Raw genomic sequence first — 22,693 nt, forward strand, 5'->3', positions numbered from 1 at the left:
ACGTTGGGTAATGTTCACCAAGAGACAATCAGACATGAAAGCCATTTGCCCTTTAGATTTATACAAAAACTTGCTACACTGATTGGCTCCTATTGGAGCTGTTCTTGAAGCCTATGTTTTATGGATAGTCATTCAGTTGTTTATTGGATGTGTGAAAAGTTGGTCTGACAGAAGATATCTCAAAAAATTCCAAATGAGCAGATAATTTTTTTTCTGGTGATACTTGTCTACAGAATATATTTGTACAAGGAATCTTCTGTAATGTCCCTGAGATGGGCATGTTTCTTTAGACCAATGCCTAAGGACGTGTGTCAGTGGCATTTGTTCTCTGGAAATGCCTGTCAATTGCAGGTCACAAGTAGATCAACTTCTGGTTAAATGCACCTGTCAGTGAATGCTCATTGATCTCAGAAGCTTGTCAGAGTGATGGCAAACGAATGCCTTTGGCACAACCCAGAGCCCATCAAGAGAGGCCCTTATGGGTTGATATAAAGCTGGTTACACATGTTACAATCTGTTTACACAATCTCCTTAAGAGTTAAAGACAGCAGCCTACCCAATTAAATACAAATTAAATGGATTGTATGACTAGCTCATCTCTCTGCATAGGTTTTAGTAAATCTTCAGTAGATTGTGCCATCAGATGATATATGCGTGTGTCCAGCATTAGACAAATAAATCCCATCTTTGTACAGACCTTTGCTATATTGGTAATATTAGAGTTTTTATGATGATTAGTCCTTTTTACAGCTTAAAATCCAGTTGGATACTTTATGAACTACAGCAAACTCATCTGAAAGTTTGCCCCCCCCTCCTCCTTCCCCGGCAGCCAGCCCATTCACAGAACACAGCGTGCAGCATGCTTCGTGCATGCACAGTAGGGAGTCGGCTGTGAAGCCGCAAGGCTTAACTGCCAATTTCTCTTTGTGGAGAAGGTGGTGACAGCACCCAATAGCTGATTAAAATACCGGCTTGAATGGGGACACCCAGGTAAGTGTCCTATTGTAAAAAAAATCAGCAGCTACAGTATTTTTTTTCCTGATGGCGCTCTATCACAACAGTGGAGAAAAGACAAGTCACCCTACATTTACCCTCTGGCAGGGGTAGTATTTTTTTCTGATATAACTTCGCTATCACAACAGTGGAGAAAAGACAAGTCACCAGTCACAAGTCACCCTACCTTTACCCTCTGGCAGGGATATGTAAAACTCAGGAAGGTGAAACAGCTGTGTAATTAGTGGTTTGGCTTGAGTTGAGCTGCACACAGGACGTTTATTTAACTCTCATAGAACCCATCGGCATGTTTGCAGAAAAAATGCCTTGGCGCTTTTACAGGCATCAAGCTCTTAGGGGTTATTTTTTAATTTCATTGGCCAGAATAAATAATTTATTCTGGCCATGGAAATTGATTAATGCTCAAGCACTAGCTTTTAGGTGCGTTTATCAGCGTCAAGCGTTTTTCTACCCAAACTGCTGCTCCTGGATGCACTGGCAGTGTTTTTTTTTTTCCTGCCTCTAAAAGCTTCTGCCACAAAACATGGAAACATTTTCTAACATAGAGAGGCAGGAAAAAAAAACACCCGACACCCCCCTAGGAGCAGCTGTGAAATTGTAAAGTGTGCATGAGGTCCTATGACTGCTAAATAATAGGACCATCAGCTGAATGGAGGTACTGCTATTGTTTGTTAGGGTGTTGTGGGACGTATAGACTTGTCCATACTTCTAACTGGAGGACTTCAAATACAGGACTCCCATTTTCCTGGAAATTTTTGTAAATTGTGCCAGTATACTAACTATGCTGGGTGCATTTTTTTCCTTGTAGACAAACATTTTTCCTGTCTTAATTGTCTGTTGTTGATCCAAACGTGCACTTGTCCTTTGACTACCTTTTAATTATGGTTATCATGCTAGCTTTACTAAAGGTTATTTTACCAATAGAGTTTAATTTAACCTTCAGCATATGGAACCAATAGGCCATGTTTCCTAATGTGAATGCTTGGAAAATCTTACATTCATATGTTAAGAGTACACATCCTTTCCTCATTAGCTGGAAAGTAGAGAGATTTTGGCACCAGTTCTATGTAGAAGCTTTGTGCTGCTTTTATATGAATTTTGTTTTTAGACTTTGATGACACTGTTTAGAATAGGAAGTATCTAATAAGTCAAGCATTTTGTCTAATGTTCTGCCAGTGTATTTAATATATGCCTGGAGGTCTGAAATACTATCTCCTGCACTAAAGTAATATGCATTTAATTTTCTGAAAGCAGAAGGTTGATATATACGGTATATATATATATATATATATATATATATATATATATATATACAATATATTTTTTTTTGTAAAACAAATTTAAGGAGTGACTTAAAGTACATTTTCAAATGGGATGGTTTAAATTTAGGGCATCTGGTTGAGGGTACAAGAGTGATGTACAGTTGTTTTTTTATAGTTTAATCATAATCATGTTAATGCACACCGGTAGCTAATTAAAGAAAACTTTTATTGTCTAATTTAAATGGTTTATACAAGGAATATATGAGTGCAGTTCTCCTTATAGCACTCAATAGTAAATGGTTCCTTTATAGTCGTACAACTGGCTGCTCCTTCCGTGTTTGATGTTGAAGCCCTGGTCACCGTACTTGCTTGCAGAAGAGCGGTTTTAGTTTCGTATTTTTCCCCTTCCCAAATGCAGCCTTTATTTGTTTTCTTCTCCTACTTTTTTCCTTGAATAATCACAGGGATTAACCCAATGGCAGAACCTTTGCTCAGGGCATCTTTATGTATGGGCAGAACAGGTGACTGCCAGGCGTGCACTAAGCAGCCGTTAAACCAGGGGCTGTTTTCTAAGCTCCTCATTTTCCAGTAGTCATTCCTGCTAATTGCCATATTTTGTTTTCACCGTACCTCAGGGAGAATGTTAATATACTCAATTAGTTTCAGAAGCGTGCATCATAAATCAACGTCGAGTGAAACCTGCATTCTTTACACTTTCAGATTGTAGTAAAACATACGCTCTATTGATCTGTTGAATTAATGGAGGCATTGCTTCATTAAATAAGCCATTCATCTCGTTGATTTCTCACAAATGACTATTATACCTTGGTGTGGTCAAATACTGGCACTTTTATATTAACTCATTTTATTGATACAATGGGTCACCAATATATTCAAACTTGATTTGAAGCATAAAAAAGCAATATATATTTGATTGGCCTGTGTGATTGTGTTCACATCCTGAGTGAGCGTATCATTTCTAAACTTCTAGGTTTCCCTTAGTAGGAGATCAATTTTGTATTAGTTCATGGTTAATAGCATTTTAAAATGAAATTGCTGGACATAATGTAGCTGAACTGAAGCCTGTATGCTCATTGTCATACTTCTTGCTGCCTTGAAAAAAAATTCTACCAATTCTGCTTGCCTTATTTGCCGGCGTATAAGGCGACTGGACGTATAAGATGACCGCCTCATTTTACAGCTAAAATGTGTGCTTATCATTTGGGTGCTGCAAAGCAAAATGTACAAGAAAGCAGAGAAAAAACGTCATCAGTTTGAGTCAGGCCTCTTCAACTAGAGTCGTAAGAATTTGTACTCCACGTGAGCGCCATGTTTACCTGTATGGGGAGGCACAGGTGTTCTGTACATCCCTGTGCAGGATCGCCCATTGTTTTTGATTGGGATGCAACGGCTGCATAGATATAGCTTCTCTCAGTTTGACATCTGTGCAGGTGCACAGCCCTAAAACAGACCCAGCTGAATTCACCCATGTAAAGGAACCCTTACTCCTTCACCTTCCTGTCACAGACTGTGCGGTGTTATTGCTTAAGTGCATAATTTAGGGCTGGGTGGACAGAAATGCAAATCCTTTAGCATGTAAAACAACACTTTATTACCAAAAGTATTGTGACACCTGCCTTTACACGCAGATAAAAATTTAATGTCATTCCAGTCTTGGTCCATAGGGTTCAATATTGAGTTGGCCCACCCTTTGCAGCTATAACAGCTTCAACTCTTCTGGGAAGGCTGTCTACAAGGTTTAGGAGTGTGTCTATAGGAATTTTTTTTTTTTTATCAATTCTTTATTTTTCATTTTTCCTTATTTCACAATTCCACAAAAACAGGGACATTACCATGCCATAAAAGTCAACAATCAAGCAACAATACATTGTCCTTGTTCCCGACCTATCTCTAACCCTGCTTACCGTTAAATAGTTTAGACTACTATATAGCTCCCGTGTTAATTTACCGCTTTTCTGAGTTCCTATTCCCCTAAACCATTTGTCATGTCCTCTCCCCTTTTGAGGTAGTGAAAAATCCCAATCACCCCCCTCCCACCCCAAAATCCGGGCCCCTGTCCAAGACCTTCCTAAGCCCAAAAAAAAAAAAAAAAAAAAAAAAAAAAACAATCATTCCTCCAAAATTATTCTTCCTCCTCCACCCCTCCCCTCCCCCACTCCTCCCCCCTCCCACCTACTCCCTTCGTTCCCTATAACTATCATAGGGGGCCCATACCTCCCTGAACCTCTCCTCCTGTTCCCTCAGAGCCATCGTGAAACTCTCCATACATTGGATTTCCCTAATTTTTTCATGCCATTGTGGTCTACTTGGTGAGCACGTATTCTTCCATAACGCTGGAATACATGCTCTGGCTGCTATTAACAGATGTCTTACCAAGGATTTTTTGTAATTTACTACTGATATCGGAATATCTAACAGTAGATAGGCCGCTGGATTTTCTCCAAGAGACATTTCAGTTATCCCTTCTATTTCGTCTGAAACCATCTTCCAAAAATCTTTCACTCCTTCACAATTCCAAAAAATATGTAGCAGAGTTCCCTCTTCTTTTAGGCATCGCCAACACATATTTGACGTTTGTGGAAAAATTTGATTTAAAACTTCTGGGGTCCTGTACCACCTGCTCAGAATCTTATATCCTCCTTCCTGGTACTTAGATGCTAGGGAGGCTTTATGATTAAATTCAAAAAAAAATTTCCTCTGAGTTTCAGTGAAAGTTACCCCTAAGTCTCTCTCCCAGGTTTGTATAAAACCTATTTCTTGTGGAGCTTTCAGTTCGTTGATCAGGGAATAGAACAGTGATAGTGAATGTCTAACCGCTTCTCCCTTTAGACACAATTTTTCGAATTCCGATAATCTTACCCTCACCGTAGTCTGACTCTGTATTGATCGCAGAAAGCCCCTTAACTGTCTTCTCCTATATGGCTCCAAGTCCTCTGCTAACTCGCTTTCTATTTCCTCCCATGTCATTACCCGGTTTTCCTTCTGGAAGTGAATCAATCTAATTTTGCCATGTCTTTTTAAGTTCCCAAACCCTGGGTCGTTCAAACCTGGCATAAATGCCGGGTTTCCCAGGACTGGTGTCATCGGATTTGCTTCTATTTCATCATTTGATTTTCTAAATACTTTTTTCACCACCCTAATTGTCGTCCCAATCGTTGGATGCTTTTTAACTGCTTGTGGTAAAATGGTTCTAGAAAGCCAAATTAGTCCTTCCAATGGTAATTCTATCATTGCCTGTTCTAAAAAAATCCATGGTTTAACTTTCGGGGTGACGCACCAATCCAACACTCTTGACAGATGCACAGCCTCGTAGTATGTAAGTGGGTCTGGAAAACCTATGCCTCCTTTTTCCTTTGGTAAAGTTAAAATGTCTCTCCTAACTCTGGCTGGTTTCCCTGCCCAAATGAATCCCGCAAACTTCGCTCTGATCTCTTTCAAAAATCCCTGAGGTATGCTAGTAGGGAGTGTCTGTAATAGATATAATAACCTCGGCATTGCATTCATCTTTACGATATTGACCCTACCGAACCAAGTAAATACCTCCTTATCCCATTTTTGTAGGTCACGTTTTATTTGTCTTACCAGCGGTGCTAAATTTAGTTCTAAAATTCTATTTAATTTCTTCGGGATTTTGGTCCCCAGATATCCAATATGTGAATTTGTCCATTTGAATGGGAAAAAAGAGGCCAATTGTCGTTGTTGTGCCATGTTCATCTCTACCCCCATTGCCTCCGATTTGTCATAGTTTACTTTAAAATTTGAGAGCTCGCCATATCTAGCAATCTCGGCCAGCAATGGAGGGAGAGATAAAATAGGTTCCGTAAGAGAAAACAACAAATCATCGGCAAAAGCCGCCAGTTTATAAACTCCTCCCTTTACACAAATACCTCTGATATCGGTGTTCTGCCTTATTGTCCTCAAAAAGGGTTCAAGTGTCAAAATAAAAATGATTGGTGACAGAGGGCAGCCTTGTCGCGTCCCATTCCGTATCTCAAAAGGTTCCGACATAATCTCGTTTATTTTTATTCTAGCTTTCGGCTGCGAATATAGACTCATGACCCATCTTTGCATCCCCTCCCCTAAACCAATATATTTTATGATTGTTTTTAAAAACTTCCAGTCTACCCTATCGAACGCTTTTTCAGCGTCAGTTGATACGAGAACTAGAGCTTTCCTAAATACCTGGGAGAAATGTATCGTATTAATCACCCGCTGCGTATTCTCCCTGCCTTCCCTTCCTGGGGTAAATCCCACCTGATCTTGGTGTATCAGGTTAGGGATATATGGTAATATTCTATTTGCTAGAATTTTGGTAAAGATCTTCAAGTCAACGTTTAGAAGCGATATAGGACGATAATTCGAGCATAGTGTTAAATCTTTTCCCTCCTTAGGTATAACCGCTATATGTGCCAAAAGAGCTTCCTCCGGAATCCCCTGTCCTTCTCTTATCGCGTTATATGCCTTTAAAAATCTTGGCATAAGTTTTTCTGCATAGGTTTTATAGTAGAAAAGAGTGAACCCATCAGGACCGGGGGCTTTACCTGGTTTTAACAATTTGAGGGTATTTGTAAATTCCTCAGCTGTAATCGGCCCTTCCATACTTCTCCCAATTTCCTCTGCTAATTTCGGCATTCCTGACTTCTCAATGTATTCCTTTATCCTTTCCTCCTGCCCACTAGTCTTTCCTGTGTCCAGCTCTTCTTTTAGTTGGTATAACTTCGTATAATAGTTTTTAAATACTTTTGCAATTTCTTGTGATGATTTCACTATCCTATCCCCTGTTTTGATACCTTCTATGCGGTTTTGGGTCCTCGTTTCTCTTAATGCCCTCGCTAGCATCCTACTAGGCTTATTACCGTATTCATAGAAGGCACGTTTACATCTTCTTAATGAGGTTTTTGCATTGTCTGTTAGTAGCAAATTCAATTCATCTCGCGCCTGCCTCAACTTCTCCTCAATCTGGATTGCCAGTGACTTTTTATGTACCCTTTCCAATTTTCGAATTTCTCTCAGTAATGTTTCCATCCTTATTCCTATCCTACGTTTCCGTCGTGTTCCCATTGAGATTAAAATCCCTCTCATGAAACATTTATGTGTTTCCCAAATGCAACTTGGGGAAACCTCTCCCACCTCATTGTCCGAAAAGAACCCCTCCATTTCCTGGACTATCTTTCCCTCATACTCTGGGTCTTTAAGGAGAGATTCGTTTATTTTCCAGTGCCACTCGCGTGCTACAGGTTCTCCCCATTCTAGTGTGCAGTTTGTCGGTGAATGATCAGAGATTGTGAATGACCCAATGGAAGCCTCGACTATATTCTGTAAAAAATTTTGTGATACGAATATATAGTCTATTCGCGAGTATGTTTTATGTTTAGCTGAGAAGAAAGTGTAGTCTCTCTCCTGAGTGTGCCTGGTCCTCCAACTGTCTACTACCTGTATCTCCTGTATCAGGCTCTTTGCTTTACTTAATTTGCTATATGAAATATGCGATGTTCCTTTCGATGTATCTAGGATAGGATCCAGGGCCATATTCAAATCCCCTGCAAAAATAATCATACCCTCTGCATTCAGCTGTATTAAATTAATATATTTCTCCAACGCTACAATCTGTCCTTCATTAGGCATATAAACATTAACCAAAGTTACTTTCTGATCGTTTAGATAGCCTTTTACTATAAGTAGGCGTCCTTCCTCGTCCTGGATAACCTTTATTTCTTTCCATGAAGTCGTCTTTGCTAACATGATTGCAACCCCCTTTGTCTTTGTTGTCGATGAGGAACTCTGGTATATAGTTGGAAATCTATAATTACCCAATTTTGGACTTTTATTTTTCTTGAAATGGGTCTCTTGGAGAAAAACAATATGTGTCTTTAGTCTCCATAATTCTGCTAGCAATTTAGATCTTTTCTCAGGGTTATTTAGCCCTTTCACATTATAAGACATCAGATTAATCCTTGCCATTTTGGGTTCTCAGTCACGTGACTCTTTGGGACACCAGTAGAGGTATCAAAGGGGCCCAATAAGTAGATAAAAGGGCGGTGGGCAAGAGAATCCCCCCCGGAGAGGAAGGGAAAAAATAGGGAGGCGAGGAGGAGGAAGAGAAAAAAAAAAAGTCTCCTTAGTCCTCCAATCCGGTTGATCCCCTAGGATCCCAGAGAGGACAAATCAAAAAAAAAAAAAAAAAAAAAGGAATTTTTGACCATTCTTCCAGAAGCGCATTTGTGAGGTCAGGCACTGATGTGGTTGAGAAGGCCTGGCTCGCAGTCTCTGCTCTAATTTATCCCAAAGGTGGTCTATTGGGTTCAGATGAATACTTTGTGCAGGCCAGTCATGTTCCTCCACCCCAAACTCACTTATCCATGTCTTTATGTCAATCAACTCCAGCGATGAGGGAGTGGGGGGTGGGGTCGAGTCCCGCTGTCTGTGTCAATAGAAGCAGCAGCAGGTCTCAGGAGTGAGCCCACATGGAAGCCACCAGCAAAAGAGGAGGAGCCAAGAGCACCGGCGAGGGACCCAAGAAGAGGAGGATCAGGGCCAAGAGCAGGTAAGCATAGACATGTATTGTTTTTTTTGTTTTTTTTACCTTTTCAAAAACTTTCATTTTCAGTAGGGCAAAGTGCAATATGCAGACTACATTATCCTATAGCAACATGTAAAGCACTGTGTAAAATATGATTGCTGCTATATAAATACTTGTAACGAATAAATTTAAATAACCAACTATTTTATCTAATTTATTGAAACAAAAGAGAGGTGAAAACAGGTTGTTTTGCATAGCCTAAGTTTGCATTTCATCATTGCTTTCAAATGTGTATTATTAAACAAGACAAAATAACCTAGTACTAGGCTAAGTGTATTTCAACAATATCCCTATCTCATGGTTATTTTTTATAATCTTATGTGCCTCCCCTTTTAGGTTTCAAAACAGGAACAGAAAAGAGATGCTACTGAAGGTCGCACAGCAGACACTTCGTCCCGTTACAGTGGTGCCCAAGACAGTGGCATTGGTAGTGATAGTGTGAAAATAAGAATAGTTCAAATTGAACCTCAAAGTGGCACAAGCCACCATAGAATTGTACGACCATCCAAACAGTCCTCTATTGTAAAAAATCTTAACTTCATACCCTTCGATATCTTTATCACTGCCAGCCGCATATCCTTAATGACATACTCATGCACTTCCGTGTCCAAATTAAAGGTGGACACCACTGATGGTGAGAAGGTCAGAAAAAGTTCCCTAAACTTAACAAGCACAGAATCGGATGAGGTCCTGGACAGATCTGCTCAATCAGGAATCTCCACTCTGACAGCTGAGGACCTCCTAACCAGTAAATCCTCTTCTCCGGTTAATGGAAAAGCTGGCCTCTTCTCTCTGGAGCGTCTTCATGCTTCAACAAGGTCTTCTGCTCGCCAGGCATTGGGCATCACTATTGTTCGTCAGCCTGGGCGAAGAGGAACCGGTGATCTGCAGTTGAATCCTTTCCTTAATCTCACAGTGTCTCAGCCATCTTTGCTGATTAGCTGCCACCACAGAAAACAGAAGGTAGAGATATCACTCTTTGATGCACTACTTAAAGGTGCGGATCCAGAATACAAATGTTCAGGTATGTGTAATGAGTAAAAGCATATTGGGTCTTTTGTTTGCTAAAATGCCTTTCTATACATTGCAGTGTTTTATATGTGTTGAGTATGGACTTAAATATCAGAAAATGCCATTTACAGATTGAGGGTATATTTATAAAGAAGTGGACATGACATTTTGTTTAAACATTCACTGTAGGTGTGCCTTCCTGATACATGGGTTTTAAATAACAGTGATTGATTCAGCTCCAGTGAATGTTTTGTGAATGTCACATTCACTTCTTTATAAATACTTTCCTATGACTTTAACCTCTACTAAGCTAGGAGTAAAATATAGAGAGGGGAAGAAGGCAGCTGTGAAACCAGATATGTTTGCATATGTGGCAAAGTTTGGCAAAGCCTGGTGGAGAATAATAAATACACACTGGAACTAGTACCAATACTACATTTTCTTTTTTGTTGCCCTCAAATACTCTGACATTCCAGCTTAAAAATACTCCTAACCACTCTGCACTCTCCTTAAAAATCTAAAGAACTGGGGGGAAATTTGTCAGCCAAACAGGGCCTGCCTCCAACCAACCTTTCCCTACTCCAAAAAATAATCTACAGTATATAATAAAAAAAAACACATTTTTTCTAGAAATTATTCAATTCAGAGAGCACTGAAGTTGTTCTCTCAGTAGCTCAGCTCCCCCTCTCCCAGCAAGTGACTCAGCAGCCTTCCACTTTTCTAGTCTCTAATGTAAATATTGAGCAGGTGATCTGAGGTTGGGAAGCAGGGTAAGCTAAACTGCAGAGAGGACACATCTGGATTACTTCAGTGCCTCTGTGAACTTTCAAGTGATACTAAAGTTTTTTTTTAGAGATATTATACTTAACTGCTCTGTGCAACAATATTGCACAGAGCGTTAGCTTACCTCCTCTTTGGCAGTCCCCCGCTGGTGCTGTCTGCTTTTCCTTCCTTTGGGTGCTCACTTAGCATGCAGGATGCCATGCTAAGAGAGCACCCAGGGTCCCAAGCTGGGTTGTGTGCATTTTATAGACACAATGCCAATATATCATGCCCCTGCTCTACCTCACAGGAGTTTGACTGACAGTAGCAGGAGCCTATGAGTCCCACTGCTACCAGTGTCTACTGTGAGACCAGTAAGTGAGAAGAGGGGTACAGCAGCCAAGACAGCACTGGAGTGTTGACAAGAGTCAAGTAAGTGTTTAGGGATGGGGTGGGTTTGATAGGTAGTGGGGTTTTTATCTTTATGCAGAGAATGCAAAAAAAAAATCATTTTGGCTTTAGAACCCCTTTAAGGATAAACTGCTCCACGGTTTGTGCCTGCAGAAGTCAGTGATAGTTTTAAAGCCGATTTACTAGCGGTCATTCACTTTAAACATTAATTTTACAGTATCTTGCTGTAAAAAATTGTTGTTACATGTGGAACCTTTGTGCTTGTTGGGAAAGTGTATTGTTCCAGTGTTCATGGACTAAAACAATACAGTCTTTAAGACACATTATAAAAAGAGATATTGCAATAACTAACAATTATCTTCAATGTGAAACACAAACCTTCATGTGTTTTCAGTTACAAAGCTTAAAGTTTTAAAGCGGGATGTAGCTTACCAGTGCAGAATAATATATTAACCTAGGGCCAGATTCACGTACCTGGGCGCATTTTGTGCAGGCGTAGCATATCTTATTTACGCTACGCCGCCGCAACTTAGAGAGGCAAGTGCAGTATTCACAAAGCACTTGCTCCGTAAGTTGCGGCGGCGTAACGTAAATTGGCTGGCGTAAGCCCGCCTACTTCAAAGTAGGAAGCAGGTGTGTGTCATCTATTTAAATTAAGCGTGACCCCATGTCAATTAATGGGCGGTCGAACTGGGCATGCACGCGCATGGTCAGAATCACGTCGCATATACTCCCTAAGATACGTTGGCGCAATGCCTACAACGTAAACGTAACTTACGCACAGCCCTATTCACGTACGACTTACGTAAACGATGTAAACAACGTAAATTTCGATGGTCGTTCCGACGTCCATACCTTAACATGACTTACCCCTGCTTTATGAGGGGTAGAGTTACGGTCGTACGCCTTACGTAAACAGCGTACATTAATACGCCGGGTGCAAATACGTTTGTGAATCGGCGTATATAGATAATTTGCATATTTATAATGGGAACGCCGAATACGTCCAGCGTAACTATGCGCCCATGATACGCCGCCGTAGGCAAGTTACGTCGGATGGCTGAAGCCATGTTTTTGGACGTATCTTGCTTTGTGAAACGGCGGCGTAATTGTCTGTATTCTCTTCTCTCCCCTGAAGCCACTTCTGGGGTGACCACATGTCCAGACCGGAGTGCTCTCAGAATAGGTAAGTATGCAGGCCCACATTCAATCCTTGTCCAAATCATGCAGCCTCAACCCCCTGCAACATCTCCAGAATAGGCCCCTTTCAACCATTGACACCACTAAGCTTCTAATTCACTCCCTGGTTATCGCTTGCCTCATCTACTGCAACTCCCTCCTCATTGGCTTGCCTTTACATAGGCTAACCCCCTTTCAGTCTATCATGAATGCTGGTGCCAGACTCATCCACCTTACCTACCGCTCAGTGATCCCTACACTGGCTTCTGCTCACCCAACAAATAAAATTCAATGTACTAACAGCAACTTACAAAGTCATCCACAACTCTGGCCCAGCTAGATCACTAACCTGGTCTCTCAATATCAACCAAACCGCTCTCTCCGGTCCTCTCAAGACCTCCTGCTCCCTTATTATTTTCTGAGCTTCTGCCATCTTTTGGAACTCCCTACCCCAATCTGTCAGACTATCTCCTATTCTATTCTTTAGTCAATCCCTGAAAACTTTTTTTCTTTAACCACTTGCTTACTGGGCACATATACCCCCCTCCTGCCCAGGTGAAATTTCAGCTTTCGGCACTGCATCGCTTTAACTAACAATTGCGCGGTCGTGCGACGTGGCTCCCAAACAAAATTGACGTCCTTTTTTCCCCACAAGTAGAGCTTTCTTTTGGTGGTATTTAATCGCCTGTGCGGTTTTTATTTTTTGCGCTATAAACAAAAAAGTGAGACAATTTTGAAAAAAATACAATATTTTTTACTTCTTGCTATAATAAATATCCCAATTTAAAAAAAAAATAACATTTTTTTTTCTCAGTTTAGGCCGATACGTATTCTTCTACATATTTTTGGTAAACAAAAAAAAAAAAAATCGCAATAAGCGACTGGTTTGCGCAAAAGTTATAGCGCTTACAAAATAGGGGACAGAATTATTTTTTTTTAATTATTTTTTTTACTAGAAATGGCGGCGATCTGCGATTTTTAATGGACTGCGACGTTATGGCGGACACATCGGACACATTTTTGGCGCCATTCACATTTATACTGCGATCAGTGCTATAAATCTGCACTAATTACAGTATAAATGTGACTGGCATTGAAGGGGTTAACACTAGGGGGTGAGGAAGGGGTTAAATGTATCCCTGCTTAGTGTTCTAACTGTAGGTGGAGGGGGGGTGACTGGGGGGGTGACCGATCTATGTCTCTATGTACAAGAGACACAGATCGGTCTCCTCTCCAGAGACAGCACCGCTGTCTCTGTGTAAAACGGCAATGAGCGATGATCTCATATGTTTACATATGAGATCCTCTCTCATTGGCCGCACAGATCGCCTCGCGAACGGCCACTCTGATTGGCCGTTCGCGGCGATCTGTAATTGGCTGTGTCCGAGGGACACGGCCAACACAGATTTTCCCCGCAGCGCGCTCTGGAGCGCGCGCGGGGAACGCCCAAAGGGGCGGCCGTCAATTGACGGCGGTTTGGCTTTTGGGATCCGCACTGTAGCCGTCTATTGACGGCAGGCGGATCCCAAGTGGTTAAAGAGGCCTGTCCTGCTTCTAACTAATACACTGTGTTTTTACTTTCTCCATAAGCCCATCCCTAAAGTTATTACCTTTTGTATGACTTGACCCTCCCTCTTAAATTGTAAGCTCTAACAAGCAGGACCCTCTGATTCCTCTTGTATCAAATTGTATTGTAACTGTAATGTCTGCCTTCATTTTGTAAAGCGCTGCACAAACTGTTGGCGCTATGTAAATCCTGTATTATAATAATAATCTATAAGCATCTTCCTTTCACAGGGTAGTTAGAATTGGATTTGTAAGGGGATGGGAGCAGGTTTAAGCAGGGTTATCAATAGCCTGGAATTCCACTTTAATATAGCAGCGGGGGTGGGCAGAGATACCACTTTGTTGGGGTTGCCAGCTCTTGAACCCCCCCTCAATGTAATGGTGTAATAACATACATTGATTGTGTTTAGTGGTTTCCATAGCTCCTTTTCAAACATTTTACAGGTTTTCCACTTGAGTAGAGTTTTATTTTAATAGATTATACAGAGGGAAAAAATGAGGTATGTAAGGCATTTAAACCCAGCTAGAAACATTTTTGTCTGAAGTCCTTCGTCATCTTATAATATGAAGGAAAAGCACAACTGAGAAAGGTATCTTCAGTCATTGATCACAGCATGTTTCTAGCTTATAAGGATCCTTGTTTCTGTCCTCCAGAATTTAGAAAAATATGTTCTTTTGATGTGTCTTTTTTTTTAATGCACACTTTGTACATTTTTTTGATGTTTTACCTTTAATCACAGAGTAGGCAGCTTGTTTTGGCAGCATATCTTAGCTGTGGGCAGGAACTTGTGAGTTATTCCATATTCTGTACACAGAACTTCAGATGAACTCATAATAATGAAACTCCTACGGAGACAAATTCTGTTCCTCAACTACTGTTATTATTTTCTGTTTGATGGAGGTCAAGAGGCAGCCTCAGAAGTGGTTTACAATTGCTCATCCATTTCGGCGGCTGGAGCTCTTTAGCACACATGCCTTCTGAGGAGCACTTCTTAATGCGACATTGCATACTTACATACTATTCAACTGCTGATTCAGAAATGCAGAATAAGCAAAACTGTCAGATTTTGTTGCAGAGAGAAATCAAAAAGCAGCTCTGAAGAAATCTTTTGAAGTAGTAAGATACCTAAGAGTTTATTTCAGGCCTTGTACATATGCACAAAATATTGAAATCTTCCGAGCCAATTGCCAGTCTTTTTCTCAATGGACCCTCCTTACTGGCAAAAGTAAATGGGCCTGCAGAAAGAAAAGTCCGTTTTGATTTGTCAATGTAAATTGAATACATTTTTAAGTGTTTGTATTTAACCCTTCCACTTAAAGCAGAACTTGACCCTAAAGGGGAAGTTCCAGGTTGTTAAAGCAGGTGCACAAGGAATGGCAACTACAACAGTTCAAACAACCTTTCTGTGAGTATGCTGAGAGTGCATAGCTCCTTCCTTAGAATCCTCTTTAATAAGGTGGTGGATAATGGTGATGATGTGCATTGAGTATTAACCTACACTCACTGGCCATTTTATTAGGTGCACCTTGCTAGTACCAGATTGGGACTCCCTTTGGCCTTCAGAACTGCCTTAATTATTTGTGGCATAGATTCAACAAGGTGTTGGAAACATTCCTCAAAGGTTTTGGTCCATATTGACATGATGGCATAACGCAGTTGCTGCAGATTTGTCGGCTGCACATCCATGGTGTGAATTTCTCATTCCACCACATCCCAAAGGTGCTCTGTTGGATGGATATCTGGTGACTGTGGAGGCCATTGGAGTACATTGACCTAATTGTCATGTTCAAGCAACCAGTGGTGAGATGATTTGAGTTTTGTGACATGGTGCATTATTCTGCTGGAAGGAGCCATCAGAAGATGGGTACACTATAGTCATAAAGGGATGAACATGGTCAGCAGCAATACTTGGGTAGACTGTGGTTTTTAAACAATGCTCACCAAGGGGCCCAGAGTGTGCCAAAAAAATACCCCCTACACCATTACACTACCACCACCAACCTGAACCGTTGAGGCAGAATGGATTCATGCCTTCATATTTATGCCAAATTCTGACCCTATCTGAATGTTGCAGCTAAAATCGAGACTCATCACATCAGGCAACGGTTTTCCAATATTTTAATGTCCAATTTTAGTGAGCCTGTGCGAATTATAGTCTTCTGCTAAATGATTGTTGATGGGTTGTTGTAGGTTACTGACTGTTGCATGTTTTTGTTACAGTAGTGCAACTTTTCAAGTACAGATGGTATTGGATTACTGTTGAGTTACTGCTTTTGGCCTTTATTTTATGCCTTTGTATACCACTAACGTATTCCTCTGGGTTTTACAGGGTATCTAGAGCCATTCACTATCAAATGTTCCCAGCAGGATCACACTATTATCAGTTCAGTGTGTAAGATAATTACCATAGCTTGATGTGTCTGGATTAAATTACTTGATTAAAATATATGTATAAAATCCATACAAACATTTCATATATCGTGATGTGAAAAATTATTTGCCCCCTTCCAGATTTTTTATTCTTTTGCATATTCGTCACACATAAAAGACTCAGATAATCAAACAAATTTTATTATTACACAAAGATAATCCAAGTAAATACAAAATGCAGTTTTTAAATGATAGTTTAAATTATTAAGGCAAAAAAGCTATCCAAACCTGCCTGGCTTTATGTGAAAAAGTAATTGCCCCCTAAACCTAATAATAGAAAATTGTATACTCACCTTTCCGTAATTTTTTTTTCCTGACGCATCTTTATGGCAGCACACACTGGGTTTTGACTCCGCTTCCACAACCGGACAGAATGGTTGACTATAAAATTGAAAGAGAGACACCACGTTTCATTCTCTGTCATCTAAGAACGGGTGGGCTGCTGTGTGCTGCCATAAAGATGCGTCAGGAAAGTGAGTATACAATTTTCCATTTTCCTGGCACATCATGGCAGCACACACTGGGAAATAACTCGCCAGTCGGGTGGGTGCAAGGAAATAATATTTATTCCTTAAGGAGAAGTGCTGGATATACATTTTTTCACACGGTACCTTTGTCCCATGACGATTCAAAATATGTATTTGGGAGCAGGCTGGGGTTTGGACTTTGATGGTACCATATATCAACTGATTTCCAGTCAAAATTAAAAAAGTATAAAGAGTTTTATTACAAAAAATATATACATAATTTATATATTCATAGATTAAACTTCTTTAGTCATAACAACTATAAAGTGCCTAAAAAACATCCTATCTTTGTAGATAGAATATCAACATCATCTAAATTATATTGAAAAAAATGGTTTCTTATATCACCCGCTTCTTCCGGTGCGTCACCCATACATACAATTTGTCAGACGATATATAAGAGGTTGTCATGAGACATGGGGAGTGGTGACCAGGGCTCCCGGTAAGTCAGGGTGAATTGCCGACCTACCCTGGAGGACATAGGAAATCCTGAGACAGTATCCACATCCGGTATATACCTTTAAATAGGGACAGTTCCCTTAAACACTGTTGTGGCCATCAATGGTAGTAACAAAGTGGGTCAGGAGGTATGCAAATAATCTGAAAACCTTCCAGACACATATGTATCCAAAGAAAATGGTAGTAATTGAAGCTATAGAATCAAACCACCCCCGAATCACCAGTAGGGGTGAACAGGAAATTCCCTATACATGTATATATACCGCTCCTGTATGAGGAGTTATATGGGTGGAGGTGCAAAAGGTAAAATTACACCCTCCTATGGACTGGTGTCTCCAAATTCCAATGCAATTTGTCACCATTGACAGCAACAGTGAGGACAACCAAACACTTCCCATGGACAGCATGGTATGTCATGCTGTTACTTAGATATGGGACCAAAGAGATTCATATGTAATTTTGCACCAGTTTGTCTTTGATGTGGTGTCGGCTACCCGAGGTAGCCATAAGGCCCTTCTTGCCATTACCGAGGCTATCATCGCTCGGGCAGATGACCTGATGATGTCCACTGAAGCCTCCACTACAAAATCTCCTGACAATTTGAGTTCCTGGAGGGAGGTAATTATCTTCTCTTGGATTTTTCTATATTAGTGGCCCATCCAGAGATGGCTCTACCCACCGCTGCCGTGGTAATTGCTTGTCTACAAGCGCCACCTGTCGTTGAATATGCTTTTTTTAATTCTAGATCAATCTTTTGGTCTAGCATGTCCCGAAATGTAACTGCATCCTTGATTGGCAGGGTGACATGTCTGGCAAGTTGCATTAAAGAAGCATCGACGACTGGAGCGTTAATCAGGGGGTTTACCCTGGGTTCTTTTAAGGGGTACATCATAATAAGATAACTGGCAAGATGTCTTTCACGTTGCTGTGGAGCAATTTTGGCCCACTCTTCCTTGCAGAATTGTTTTAATTCAGCTACAATGGAGGGTTTTCCAGCATGAATGGCCTGTGTAAGGTCATGATACAGCATCTCAATTGGGTTTAAGTCCGGGCTTTGAGTAGGCCACTCCAAAACTAACATTTTGCTTTGTTTGAACCGTTTGGAGGTGGTCTTGCTGTTGTGTTTCGGATCATTGTCCTTATGCATAACCCAAGCGCGCTTGAGGTCACGAACTGATAGCCGGACATGCTGCTTTAAGATTTTCTGGTAGAGCTTAGAATTCATGGTTCCATCAATTATGGTAGGTTGTCCAGGTCCTGAAGCTGCAAAGCAGCCCCAGACCATAACGCTAACACCACCATGTCTGACTGTTGGTATGATGTTCTTGTTATGTAACATCATTCGTATTATGGCAGATGTGACGGGACGCACACCTTCCAAAAAGTTACATTTTTGTCTCATCAGTCCACAGAATATTTGCCTAAAAGTCTTGGGGATGTTTTTTGGTAAATGTGAGATGAGCCTTTGTGTTCTTTTTGGTCAGCAGTGGCTTTGGCCTTGGAACTTTCCCATGGATGCCATTTTTGCCCAGTCTCTTTCTTATTGTTGAATCATGAACACTGATCTTACCTGAGGCAAGTGAGGCCTGCAGTTCTTTAGATGTTATTCTGGGTTCTTTTATGACCTTCTTCATGAGTCCTGGTCATGCTCTTGGGGTAATTTTTGTAGGCTGGCCACTCCTGGGAAGATTCATAACTGTTCCAAGTTATCTCCATTTGTGGATAATGGCTCTCCCCATGGTTCATTGGAGTTTCACAGCCTTAGAAATTACTTTAAAACCCTTCCTAGACCGATGCATGTATATTACTTTGTTTCTAATTTGTTCTTGATTTTTTTTTTAGATTGTGGCATGATGTGTGGCTTTTTGTGATCTTTTAGCATGCTTCACCTTGTCAGGCAGCTTCTATTTATGTGATTTCTTGATTCACATAGGGCCAGGCAAGTTTGAACAGCTTTTTTCCGTTAACCACTTCAGCCCCAGACCATTTTCCTGGTCAATGACCAGAACACTTTTTGCGATGCGGCACTGCATCGCTTTAACTGACAATTGCGCGGTCATGCAACATTGCTCCAAAACAAAATTGGCATCCTTTTTTTCCCCACAAATAGAGCTTTTGGTGGTATTTGATCACCTCTGCGGTTTTTATTTTTTGCGCTATAAACAAAAATAGAGCGACAATTTTGATTTTTTTTTTATATTTTTTTACTTTTCGCTGTAATAACGATCCCCCCAAAAATATATATAAAAAAAATGTTTTCCTCAGTTTAGGCCAATACGTATTCTTCTACATATTTTTCATAAACGTTTATTGATTGGTTTGCGCAAAAGTTATAGCGTCTACAAAATAGGGGGTAGTTTTATGGCATTTTTATAAAAAAAAAATTTACTAGTCGATCTGCGATTTTTATCGGTACTGTGACCTTATGGCGGACACTTCGGACACTTTTGACACATTTTTGGGTCCACTGGCATTTTTATAGCGATCAGTGCTATAAAAATGCATTGATTACTGTAAAAATGTCACTGGCAGGGAAGGGGTTAACACTAGGGGGCGAGGAAGGGGTGTGTTGTTCTAACTGAATGGTGGGTGGGACTTACTAGGGGAAATGACAGATCGCTGTTCATACATTGTATGAACATGCGATCAGTCATTTCTCCCCTTGAAAGGACCGGGAGCTGTGTGTTTACACACACAGCTCCCGGGTTCTTGCTCTGTAATAAGCGATCGCGGGTGCCCGACAGTGATCGCGCCCGCCGAGCACGCGCGTGGTGCCCCTAGTGGCTGAAATGCGAAATGACATTATATTACATGATTTTGCATAGCCGAGCCGACCTGCCTCCGTAAAACTGCGGCGGCTAGTGGTTAATAAATGAAATAATTTAAAAACTGCATCTTGGATTTACTCAGGTTTTCTTTGTGTAATATTAAAATTAGTTTAATGATCTGAATCATTTAAGTGTGAGAAATATGCAAAAAAATTCAAAATCAGGAAGGGGTCAAATACTTTTTCACATCACTGTAGATGCTAAAAGTGGAAGCCAAGAAGGTCACAGCGCTAAGCACTGAACTGATGTTCCACTCCACCGATTAAGCTTAATACTGAATTGTGCTTCTGTGACATTTAACCACTTCCTTACTGGGCACTAATACCCCTTCCTGACCAGGTGAAATTTCAGCTTCTGGCACTGCGTCGCTTTAACTGACAATTGCGCGGCCGTGCGACGTGGCTCCCAAACAAAATTGGCGTCCTTTTTTCCCCACAAATAGAGCTTTCTTTTGGTGGTATTTGATCACCTCTGCGGGTTTTTATTTTTTGCGCCATAAACAAAAAAAGAGCGACAATTTTGAAAAAAAGTCAATATTTTTTACTTGTCACTATAATAAATATCCCATTTTTTTAAAAAAAATAATTTTTTTTCTCAGTTTCTTCTACATATTTTTGGTAAAAAAAAAAAATCGCAATAAGCGACTGGTTTGCGCAAAAGTTATAGTGCTTACAAAATAGGGGACAGAATTATTATTCATTTTTATTATAATTTTTTTTTACTAGTAATGGCGGCGATCTGCGATTTTTATTGGGACTGCGACGTTATGGCGGACACATCGGACACTTTTGACAAATGTTTGGCACAATTCACATTTATACTGCGATCAGTGCTATAAAAATGCACCGATTACTGTATAAATGTGACTGGCAGTGAAGGGGTTAACACTAGGGGGCATGGAAGGGGTTAAATGTATTCCCTGGGTGTGTTCTAACTGTGGGGGGAGGGGGGTGACTGGGGGAGGTGACCGATCTGTGTCCCTCTGTACAAGAGACACAGATCGGTCTCCTCTCTCCCTGACAGGACGTGGAGCTCTGTGTTTACACACAGAGCTCCACGTCTTGTCCCTGTAGCCGCCGATCGCGAGTGCCTGGTGGACATCGCGGCCGCCAGGCACGCGCATCGGTATCTCAGGAATGCGGCAGGCACGCGCGCGCCGCCAGCGGCGCTCGCGCGCCCTCTAGTGGCCTGGAAGAGCGGAGGACGCATATATGCGTCCTGTTAGAGATTTAGAACCACCCTGCGGCCGCACATATTCGTACGGCCGTCGGGAAGTGGTTAAAGTAGAAATGAAGGCAAAACATTTTTTTGATAGAGTAGAGAGGGATTAGAACACCTGTCGGGTCTTTTTTTTCTCTCTGTGCCCCTGTTAGGGAGATTCACCTTCTCTGTGTGTCCTGTTTGCTGTTATCACAAGAATGGGAATAGCGGTGGAATCTCCCAATGGGTGACAACTAGGCATTGCCTCACTTTGTAGAGACTTACTCTTACTTCCTGTTTTGGGCTGTGGGACAGGAGTGAGCAAATCCCCCCGAATGAGGAGACAGGTGGCAAAAATAAAAACCTGACAGTGGTTATAGCCCTTTCTTACTTCTTAATCTAAAATAAAGGAAAAAAAATGTTTAAGTAAAGCATAGTAAGGCTGACATAGTGTTGCAGCTATAGTGGCCTGAGCATGTTACATTTTGCATGGAAGATGATTACATCCTTGGTTATCCTACAAAGTATATTACATCATATTTGGTGCCTTATAAAATTATTAGTATTACTAGGTCATCACTGGAATGGGACCAAAAGGCATTCTGCATTACAAAGTTTCCAGCCTGCTATTAGGACAAGCACCAACATCTATTGCAGGTTATTGCTTTTAAAGAAGAAGTAAACCCAGAGGGCTTTTACTTCCTCTTTTGCTCCATGCAAACCCTGCAATCACATTGTATACTAGCCCATTATGTGACACTTACCTGCAAACGAAGCCCGCACTGTCCCCTGTGCAGGCCGCGTCCATCTTCGCCCCTCTTCCTTTCCGGGCCACAGACTCTGGCGCTGTGACTGGCCCGGAGCCATGTGACTTCACTCCTGCGCATGCGTGTGGGAGCCATCAGTCATGGCACATGCTGGAGAGAAATGGCACGCAGGTCAGTTTCTTTATAGCGCATGCACCAATGACGACATTGGAAAATATCTCCTAAACTACAGCGCACGTTTAGGAGATATTTCCACTTTAAGGGATGGGAGACCCCTTAACAGAGGAGTGCATGGGTGGGATTAGAAGGGATTCCTCCCACCCATGCAGGAATACAGACAAATGCAGGGAAAGGCCTGTCAAGGAATACAGGAGACCCCTTCCAGGTTTAGGAGACCTGGAGGACCACAGGGAGGTGATGACATAGGTCCCCATCCAGGAATACAGGAACCCCCCCTCCCTCCAGTTAAAGGAGACCCCTGGATGATATGACTTTCAGCGGTGATCAGAAGGAACCCCCACCCAGAAATACAGAACTCCCATCCCTCCCTCTCTAGATAAGAAAGTCTCGCAACTAGGAGGACTACAGATGGGTTATCAATTGGAAACCTCATCCAGGAATACAGGAATTTTCCTCTCTCCCCCTCCAGATAAAAAGACCCCCCAGGTGGGAGCA

General features: G+C 41.3%; 1 protein-coding gene across 1 annotated transcript in view; it reads left to right on the forward strand.

Moving 5' to 3' along the window:
* The window catches only part of VPS13B (vacuolar protein sorting 13 homolog B), a 1,252,356-nt gene that overhangs the window by 890,552 nt on the left and 339,111 nt on the right, over positions 1-22,693 (forward strand). Inside the window, 1 exon segment of the mRNA XM_040354774.1 lies at positions 9,214-9,901. Within this exon segment, the coding sequence (XP_040210708.1) occupies positions 9,214-9,901 (688 nt within the window).

The sequence above is a fragment of the Rana temporaria genome, chromosome 5 (assembly GCF_905171775.1).
Source record: "Rana temporaria chromosome 5, aRanTem1.1, whole genome shotgun sequence".
Lineage (NCBI taxonomy): Eukaryota > Metazoa > Chordata > Amphibia > Anura > Ranidae > Rana > Rana temporaria.